This window comes from Lepisma saccharinum, chromosome 24, assembly GCF_977018435.1.
Source record: "Lepisma saccharinum chromosome 24, izLepSacc3.1, whole genome shotgun sequence".
Lineage (NCBI taxonomy): Eukaryota > Metazoa > Arthropoda > Insecta > Zygentoma > Lepismatidae > Lepisma > Lepisma saccharinum.
In genome coordinates, this window is record NC_139252.1 from 26,122,274 (window position 1) to 26,132,499 (window position 10,226).

Sequence of the window (10,226 nt, forward strand, 5' to 3'; positions counted from 1 at the left end):
AAAAACACAAATGTGAATGAAGAAACTTATTAAGTCAACTGCAACATATTAAAAGAAATTATAGCCATTCAATGAGTCACATAATAGTTCGGACATACTAAGCAAACTAGCTCACAATTGTTTTATCCTTGTATCTGAAAATTTTGTGTTCCAGGTAGCTTTTTGCTCCACTTGTAATGCACACAAACCACAAAAAAATCATTACAATTAGTGATAGGTGGGTGTGCGGTGAGTTCATGAGGTATGGAGAAAAATGGAGGATTTAGTTTATCAACCTGAAGCACTGGTGTCCTACAAAACCATTAACAAAAATTTGTTAATATCTGGCGAGTATCTTGAGTTGGCCCTCCATGAGGCTGGCCCTGCTGATGGAGAGATCAAAAGGACAATAAGAAAAAAAGGTTTAAAGAACATCAAATGAGAAAGATTGCATACATGTGATAAGGGGATGTGCCACTAAGCAGGACATCTGATAAAAGGTGTCAATTAGGGATGTGCTGAAGCCAATTACAGATGTATGTAAATTGGCAGAAATTGACATATCGGCATTGGTATCGGCAAGAATCCGATATTTAAACCGGTACAGATTATACTAGAGTTTTACCTTCTAATAAGTTTTATATTTTAATTGTGTAAGATTTATTGAAAATTAGGTTATGGATCTTCATCACTGTGGAGTTTTTAAGATAAAATTATTGTAAAAACTCATTCAGAGGATCAACCTACCTCAAAATCAGAATAAAACAGTACATTACTGAACCTATTATTCCACGTGATGAGGATCCGCTGTTGTATTGGAAATTCAAAAATGAGTACCCAAACCTGAAGCAAGTGGCAAGAAATTACTTGGGATACCTGCTGCTTCAATATTCAGTGAACTACTTTTCAGTGTTGCTTGACAGATTTGCGATAAGAGAAGAAGTAGGTTACTTCCAGAAGTGCTTCATAAACTCATTTATAACACCATTAAGCCTTGTTTCCATGATTATGAAAAACTAAATATGCTGACCAAGGCAGTAATTTATTTTATTAAAAACATAAACTAACGTAACGTTTCAACCTTCTAGCAAGGTCTTCTTCAGACTCTGTATCAAGTACAAAAGTAACCAGATACAACAAAAGGGCAATATATATACACAAACATTACTCCCTCCAGACTATTTAGAAAGTTGTTTGGAACTTTCTAGCAGATGACTTTCACTTCGGTGTGTACATAGGAGAAACGAAAAAAAGGCTGAAAGACAGGTTGAAACAACATAGGGATGATGTACGACTTAAGAGAGAGAGAAATGCAATATTTAAACACACGAGAGAAACAGGACATGACATAGAGTGGGATGAGGCTAAGCAGATAGGAAGGGAGAAGAGAATGCTAGTTAGAAAATGGAAGGAAGCCAAGGAAATAGAGAAGAAAGGTGAAGAAGACACTATGAACTGGAATGGGGGACTGAAGTTAAACAAAGAATGGAAGAAGATGTTGGAAAGAGTGGAAAGGACAAGAGAAAAAGAGGAGAGGAGAAGGAAGAAAAATGAAGGGAAAAGAGCGTGAGATTAAAAAGTCCAACCACATTCTATGGAAGTAATTGTGTGTAGCCTTTTAGGTGAAAGTAAAGTTGGGAAGTGAAAGTCATCTGCTAGAAAGTTCCAAACAACTTTCTAAATAGTCTGGAGGGAGTAATGTTTGTGTATATATATTGCCCTTTTGTTGTATCTGGTTACTTTTGTACTTGATACAGAGTCTGAAGAAGACCTTGCTAGAAGGTTGAAACGTTACGTTAGTTTATGTTTTTAATAAAATAAATTACTGCCTTGGTCAGCATATTTAGTTTTTCATAAACTCATGTTTCTGAATTTGAATCTGCCAGCATTAAATTTACAACATTAAGAACAGGAATTCATTTTGCATTTCAAAGAACTACTTGTGTACGCTTGAGAATCTATGTTCTTAAAGGTTCGCATAACCACATTTTGCAGATGCAAATGTACAAGAAAACAGTTATTTTTAGTAGTTTTTTTTACATTATCTTCAACGTTTCATCCTGGTTTCGCAGGACTTTCTCAAGATTACATGAAGATAAAAGACCAAAGATACAATAATAAAAAAACACTTAAAGTAACTGTTTTATTGTGCATTTGCATCCCTTGAGAATATATATGTATATACATATGATATGCAATAGAAATGTACATAGCAAATTTATTTTTGTCATGCTGAAAATAACATTCCATTTCTGTTGAATAATCTTATCGGAATAGGTTAAATATTGGCATCGGTATCGGTTCCAAAAAATATCAGTGAGTACATCAGCATCGGTAAATTTTCAGCTTCGTCACATCCCTAGTGTCAATTGTTGAAAATTTTTAAAAAATATCCCAAAAAGGAAAAAAAGCAGCCAAAGCTTGATTCATCATGTTCTGTGGTGAGAACAAACTTAGAATATATGTTAAGACATTGGTAAAGCTATCCCCTGTGCATTGCAGTGTACCATGAAGGCACATAAAGGGTATGGAGGTGGGGACCTCACACATTCTCGATCTTCACCATATCGTAGGTGATACAAATCAGCATCATTCTTCGGCTGCCTGTACCTCCAGGTTTGCCATCAGGCACTCATTGATTGTAGATATGATAAGTCACAGAGCCACTTTATGCAGGGACATTGTTCGAAAAGTTCTGATCTGAGATCACACATCCTTGGATTCGAACGTAGATCTCTCTCGTGGCAGTCAGATGCCCTACCGACAATGGCTCAAATATTAAATTTTTAAAATCATGCATATAAAAAACTCAACTATGTCATAACTGGCAACAGGATGAACGTAGATCTTCAGTCAAGAAGACAAGTCCTCGGCCACCTTGAAACCTTGGATCGGCCATCCTTTTTTCACTGCATTGGTCCCAAACTGTATCCACTTGAGTTCGGTGCCATCCTGTTTTGCCAAGAGAAACATCGTATATACCACATACATATACATTGCTATACAATCAGGGGCGGTGCCAGGGGGCACGAGAGTCTGCTTCCTTAATTTTCTTCAGCACCCCTACATTCAACTGAAAACGCTAACATTAATATGTAATATTATGTCATGTTGTCATATTGAGCGCTGAATGATAGGTACTGAAGTAAGACCATTATTATTGTATGCAACAGGCAAGCACTGAAAGATGTGCCGATACTTTTCTGTACTGGCGGCAGCCTCTATAAAGATCAGCAGCTGTTTTCTTTCTTTCGTCGGCATTGTTGTTATGAATTTTTTCTTCCTTTGTTTCTTCAAGTGGTCTGTTCGTGGTTTTTGATAATTGCCTATAGCTTAATGTGAGTTATGTTTTATTTCTTTTTTGCATTGTTGATAAACTGTTTGTTTTCCACCTACTTGTTCTTCCTTACACTGGAGCAAAAATTTGAGCTGCTTTTAAGGTATCACCAGGTCGTGCTCGGGAAATTATTTAATGCGAGTAGTAACATGAAACGTTCTATGTATATGTTCCACGTAACATGTCTAGTAAACATCCATTTCAAGCTTTTTTCAAAAACTGTTAGGAAGAGGCCCAATGTTCATGAAAAATGTTTACAGTTTATTGGGGATAGTGTGACAGAAGGGATTTTAAAGATGGCACAGTTGCTGTGCTCTTCGCGTTTTGTCTTGTGGCAGACGGAAGGTATAATATGTACTGTGTATTTTGTGCCTTCATTCGTTACATTGAAAATGTTCAAAAATTGTGTTTTTAAGGGCAGGATGATTATATTTTGTATTTCATTACATAGTTCAATAAGACTACAACATGTATCTGAAACTGTATGGCCAGTTTCTTGGAGTAGAAGACGTAATACATATCACCATGGACGTCCGGAGGGGAGGGCAAGGGAGGGGGACAGCATATATTTCACACATATATTTTAATTTCAGTCAGTAATTTATGTTAATCAGTGGCAGCGATTAGAGATGCAGTTGCCCACTGCTTTTTGCTATTTTTGCCCCCGCACTATGCTAAATCTTATCTACCATGGGAAGGCAAACTTTCCTTGCTCCCCCCCCCCCCCCCACATTTTGGCACTGGGCTTCCCCAGTTTTGAAATGTTACATGCATGTTTCATGTTTTCCTTATTTTCAGAATTGCACCCCCTAAATTTATTTTCGCACCTCCTCAGCACTCCTAGATGAATAATCCTGGTGCCACCGCTATACCTAGGTATACAATTGGTGACTGAGAGAACAATAAGCAAATTGTCAAATTCAATTTTTATTCTCTTTAATTCTACATGATATGCTGTTTTATGGAATGGGTTTTGTGCTGATGCTGAACTAAATGATGTCCTCTACATACTAATTTCTTTTTCAATTCATGACACTCACGTTGTGAAAACCAGAGTTTGTAAATATGGTGATCTACTATTTGCCTTTACTGTATTCTGTACGTATTCCCATTTCTGAAATAGGATAATGTAAAGCAGAATATATTTTGTTTCTTTACTGCCATACATTTCTTCTTGTTGGAAGTTTTGTTATCTAGTTGTGGAAGAGTGTGACTTACATTCAGTTGTAATGCTATTTTGCTTTATTTACAGATTTGAGGCCAATTTCGGCCAGCAGACTGTTATGTTTACATTTAGATGTATGGGTTTACCTGAAGTGCAACCTGGCCAAATTAAGATCTGCAGGAAAGGGAACAAAATGGAAGTGCTCGTATGAGAATTACCGTTTTGGCAAGATCCGTAGGAGGTAACATTTTTTTAAGGTGAGTTAACAGCAGTTGCCAGAAATATTATATTCTTGTTTTTAATTCTGTTCTGTTGTTCGTGTGGCCATGTGCTTTATAGAGGTAAAAGGTAAAGCTCTCCCCTTGTGCATTGCACCATAAGTGTTCATGGATGGTTATGAAGATTGGGCTCCACACATTGTCGATCTTGGCCATCGTGGAGGTGATAATCATCTTGTGCTCCACTGCTTTTATCCTAGCCTACCCAGTTGGCCTGAGTGACCACTACTAAGAGGCAGGGTGAGTTCCAGGGCTACGTAAGGCTCAGCGAGTAAACATGCAAGTAACTTGAATAAGGTAAGGTGAACTCTGGAGAGTACCGACTCAAGTACTCACTCAAGTAGTTGGGATAGTGGAGTTGCTGTCCAAAGAAGGGATTCACTCGACTGAGTATGACCAATAGAAACAGCTTTGCAGCTGTAGGGTAGACTGAATGACAAGTATAGATGCCTGTTATGAATTGGAGGCACCTTCAAATCTGCATCATACAGTTTATGGACATTTTCTGTAAAGACATTAGCATAACTGGAAAGCGAGAGAGTCAACATTATACGAGGCGTATTCGTGAAGTAAGTACCGTTTGCAAATATTGCCGCTGTAGCGATGCAGTCGGGACCATGTGAGTTCTCATCACCGACGTCCTTCATCCGTTAGTTAGCCACAGGCACGCGTGGGAGCAGGTCATGCTTTTTCTTCGTAGTTTTCTGAAGGTTTGAAATGTTCAAGAAAATCAATCGGCCCGCCGACTGTGAAGTGCAGTCTGTGATTTGTTTTCTCAATGAAAGAATGGTTGAATTCTTGCCTAGAGGACAGACCACCAACAAAGATGCCTGCTGTGACACATTAATCCGGCTGCGTCGTGCAGTTCAAAACAAAAGACGCGGAATGCTTAGCGAAGGCATTGTGTTGCTTCACGACAATGCTCGTCCGCACATGGCCCAACAAACTCAAAATTTCATCACGTCATTCGGCTGGGAATAATTTGTTCATCCGCAAACAGCCCTGACTTGGCACCAAGTGACTACCATCTCTTTCTTCATCTGAAGAAGAAGTTTCTTGCTGGTCAACGTTTCGACGAGGATGACGACCACGAAGCAGCAGTGCATGGATGGCTTTCGTCACAGGTGGGAACATTCTATGATGATGGAATACAAAAACTAGTGCCACGCTATGACAAATGCTTGAACAATGGTGGAAACTACGTAGAAAAGTAGTTTAAGGTCTGTAGAATGCAATTCAAATAAAAAAAGGTACGAAACTATTTTACTTTATTTTTTACACCATTTCGGTACTTACTTTCCGAATACGCCTTGTAGTTGGGGTGACCTTCCACGTAGTAAACCCAATTGTCAACCTCACTTCCACGTAGTACACCCTGGACTGCATTTTGCAGATGAACGATGCTCTGGCGACTGGCCCTGGCCATTATAATTCTGTGTTTTGTCCTGTGGTTTGTCCTTATGTGTGCTGAGTGCCTCTTTACAGCCTCAGCTTTTAACCGAAGTCAGAATATTTTAATATTTTAGTTACAACACGACATTACAGTAATGTTTATTTTAGTTCTGTTAACCTAAGTCAGAATATTTTAGTCTTCCAACGTTACAGTTATGTTATTAGTTACATTTTAGTTCAGGTAAGGGGCTGAACCCCGTATAAAGTGACAGGTGCAAAGTAGTCTGAGTGCTGATGCACACAAAATTTTAAATTCAAAATTCAACATTATAATTAACTCTGAATTACTAAGAATTCACCTTCACAACCTAATTTTAGAATTTCAGTCACTATTGCTAAGCAAGGGCTTAATACTTTCGCTCTAGTGTCTCTTGAATATTGGATTGTACAGTCTTCATGAGACAGCAAAAAAAGGATTTGTGTGTGTCTTGCATTTTGTATGTTGCTATTTTGCATTGCATTTGTAGCACTTTTGGCTAATTGTAACAATGAGGATGAGTGATGATTAGACAAAATTGGTGAAATGACAATCACAAGGAACATCCATATTCCAGTTCCTCGAACCCTGGTACTTCAGTTGAGAGATTAAAAATAAACCAATTACCTGCCAGGAATGATCCAGTATTATGTACTATGCATTTTTAATTTAGTCACAGTTGCTGTTATAACTTGATTTACTCACTAATTATCTAAATGATACATGCACAAGTTCATTTCAATGTTACATTTTACTACATTTCATTAGCCAGGCCCAGATTTAGTGGGGAGGGGTTGAGTCATCAGCCCCAAGCCTCCATCTGCAAAGAGAATTTACTGGGATATATTGCTTGAAAAAGGGTCACAAAATGAAGGAAGGCTGAGGTATTTGAAACATTATAACAGTACAATTAATATAATTAGCCATCTGATATAACTTGGCCTAAATTTACAACTGGAATTTGATATAGGGGAAGTTTCATGGTAGTGTTAGCCTCGGGCTTCCAAGCAAAAAATTCCGGACCTGAGTATATCACCAAAGAATGAATGTTACATTTACTTGCAGTTATTTATCTTGGGCTGTATAGACAAAATTAACTATGCAAGTTTGGAATATTATTCCAAAGCAACATATACATTTTGTCACTAAATAGACTAAATATAAGGTATGCCCAAATGAAAAGGAGACTATGGTTATATCTAAAGAATATTATTTTACAGAATATTTGCTTTACATAATATGTGAATTACAGTTAATGTGTAACATGATACCTACACATAATTGCCATTGAAATTGATGCACTGATCCCAGTGCGTAGGAAGGGAGTGGATGGCTTCAGTGTAGGAACTCCTGGGTTTCTTACCAATCCAGTTTTCCACGGTGTTCTGCACTTCCTTGTCACAGGTGAACTGTTGACCTTTCAATGATTGTTTTAAGGGGCCGAACGAAGATATGGGAGTCACATGGGGAAATATCGGGGCTGTACGGAAGATGTGTGAGGACTTCTCATTGAAATGTTCTCAGCAGGTCGAGGGTCTTCTTGGCCACATGTAGCTTAGCATTGTCCTGGAGCAGCTCTCTGCGCTGATCTGAAGGAATCCATAATGCCCATGTCTGCGCAAAACAACTCTCGCCAACTGAGGAAACAGCAGGCGAAGCCGTTCGCTACACCTGCAAACTTGGACATTCACCGTGCCATTTATCGGCAAACATATTTACCTTCTTCAATTAGATACAATGCTGCTACAGCAAAGGTCTCCTTTTCATTTGGGCATACCTAGTATATGTGGCATTAGATTATCTCTTTCACTGTCAGTGCTTATACTGTGCTTTATGAATGTACAGGGTGGTACATATTGTATCTACCAACTTCAAATGACAACGGAAAGATGGTGAGTTCTTATAGTAACTTTGCATGGGCTTTCATGATGAGCGTCTCAACATGTCCTGTAGAATAGCATGTATTTCACGGTGACTGATGGTTCACAACATTACCCATGGCTCTACACTGTCTAACCCACCTCAGAATTCTAGGTATCTCTGGAACGGGTGCTTGGCAATCTTTTTTCTTCCGCCACAGTGCCCGGTGCCTGTTTGGTCAAAGGCTTCCACCGCCGCAATCCACGTCTGCACCGGCCAGCGCTCCATGGTATAATAATTGCCTGACTCCCAATTCTCCACGGATGTAGGTATGTCACACATGCTCATGTCCTTTCTGGCAGGGTTGCCAACTCAAATTGGTAGATACAATATGGACCACCCTGTATTTATTAGAAATAGTGATTAGTTTCTATATTTTTGCAATGTACTTATTTTTATTAGAGAATTTTATGAATAATAATTGATTGCAGCAATGAGACATCAATACAACATAAGTACTAATGAAACTCATGTTGGTACTTTTGGTAGTCACTGTAGTTTGAGAAAGATTACAGAGGTAACTGTATTGGAAGAAAAATTCCATGCACTGATACAGAGTGACAATATATCTTAGATTAATGTATATAGAAATTTAAGTAAAAAAATCAACAAAGGCATTGCTGATTATGAATGAACCATAGCCATAACTTCTGAGTTGTTACCAGTGTTCCTCATGAGGTAGAAAAGGGGTGTAACATGTCATTTTCAGAACTAAAGTAGTTTATCTCAATTATATCAGTTGCCTGAAATATATTAATTTTGGAGACTATTTATAACTCTTAACTTTTGTGGTAATTAAACTCGCTGTATCTACTTCTCTCCTCAAAAATTTGCATATGTTTTCTCAGCACTTGACCAAATATCACATATATATTTTTCAAGAGCCATAAACAGAAGACCTTGATGAACAGTGAGTAAAAATAATAACTTACATCTGGTGATGCTAGAGTTCAGTAATTGTTATTAATGATAATGGTGCATCGCTTTGACTGATTTAGATTAGTTTAACAAATATAAAATACAACTCTGTGGTATGAAATGTGTTCAGTTGATGTATGTAAAAAATATTATTTCTAAAGCAAGTGTGAGACCTGCTAACAGTTTTGCATATTTTTTTTTATTTTTATTTTTTTCTGTAGTAATTTTTGCAGGAAACCAAAGTGTTCAAAATGTGAAACCCCTGAGGATGTTGCCATTTGGATAAAACGTTGAAACCAATGACCAAGAATAGAAGTTTGTGATAATTTATCTGCCTTCAATAAGAGTTGGTGAGATGTTGGATCAGGTGTGTGTGATTGTGTGTGCCAATGTAGACAAGAGTATATTTAAATGACTTGTGTACATTAATCCTAACATTTTCTACCGAAAAAAAAAATGCATAATACAAATGTAATTGTTGACAGAAAGTGATGTTTGCATAAGGCAAATAAAACAACAGCACAAATTTATTTTGTGAAAATCTTTCCAGTGTGTTAACAGAAAAATAATAATAATAATGTTGCATATTTTTGACTTTTCAGAAAGCTCAAATACATAAAAAAAGAGAAAAATCTGTCCATAGGGCAAGCCATAAAAATTACCATTATAAGGTACATGATAGACATATGCACTCAATATGCAAGTTTAAATTCTTTCATATTGTATAATTATGAGTGGAATGAATGTGCGGAGAGGGTTGTAGTGTAAATAACTGTAGCTAGAGTGTTTGTTCTAAAATAAGCGAAATTTGTTCTTGTTAAAAATGTTGATGATTTACATAACTCTTTGTATTGCAAGAAGTAATTTTTTTAAATAAAAAGATATGTGTATATATATCTATATATATATATATAGTTTTGAGTTGTGTTACAAGTAGTCTGAATTTACCCGTATGGGGGAAAAGTGATTGTTTATATTTTTTTCCTTCATTGCATATTCACTTGTATATAAATACATTTCATACAACAATGGAAGGTAGTGTATATACCTTGCAAGCATGCATGGTTTGGGTTGAATTCATAACAAATATCAAACCCAATTGGTTGATTGTTGTGATTTAGGTTGGATTGCATATGGATATTTTTGCTTTCCTTCATGTAACATTTCTTTGCTCATTTTTTCTCTTAGTCGTTATGCATT

The 10,226-nt window shown here is 37.1% G+C and overlaps 1 protein-coding gene across 1 annotated transcript in view; it reads left to right on the plus strand.

Annotated features, from left to right (window-relative positions):
* The window catches only part of LOC145977963 (unconventional myosin-Ia-like), a 989,559-nt gene extending 979,803 nt beyond the window's left edge, over nucleotides 1-9,756 (plus strand). Inside the window, exons 25-26 of the mRNA XM_083110307.1 lie at nucleotides 4,569-4,738; nucleotides 9,248-9,756. Coding sequence (XP_082966433.1) covers nucleotides 4,569-4,692 — 124 coding nt within the window. The 3' untranslated portion in view covers nucleotides 4,693-4,738; nucleotides 9,248-9,756. The remainder of the gene's footprint in view (nucleotides 1-4,568; nucleotides 4,739-9,247) is intronic.
* Nucleotides 9,757-10,226: the final 470 nt, after the last annotated feature.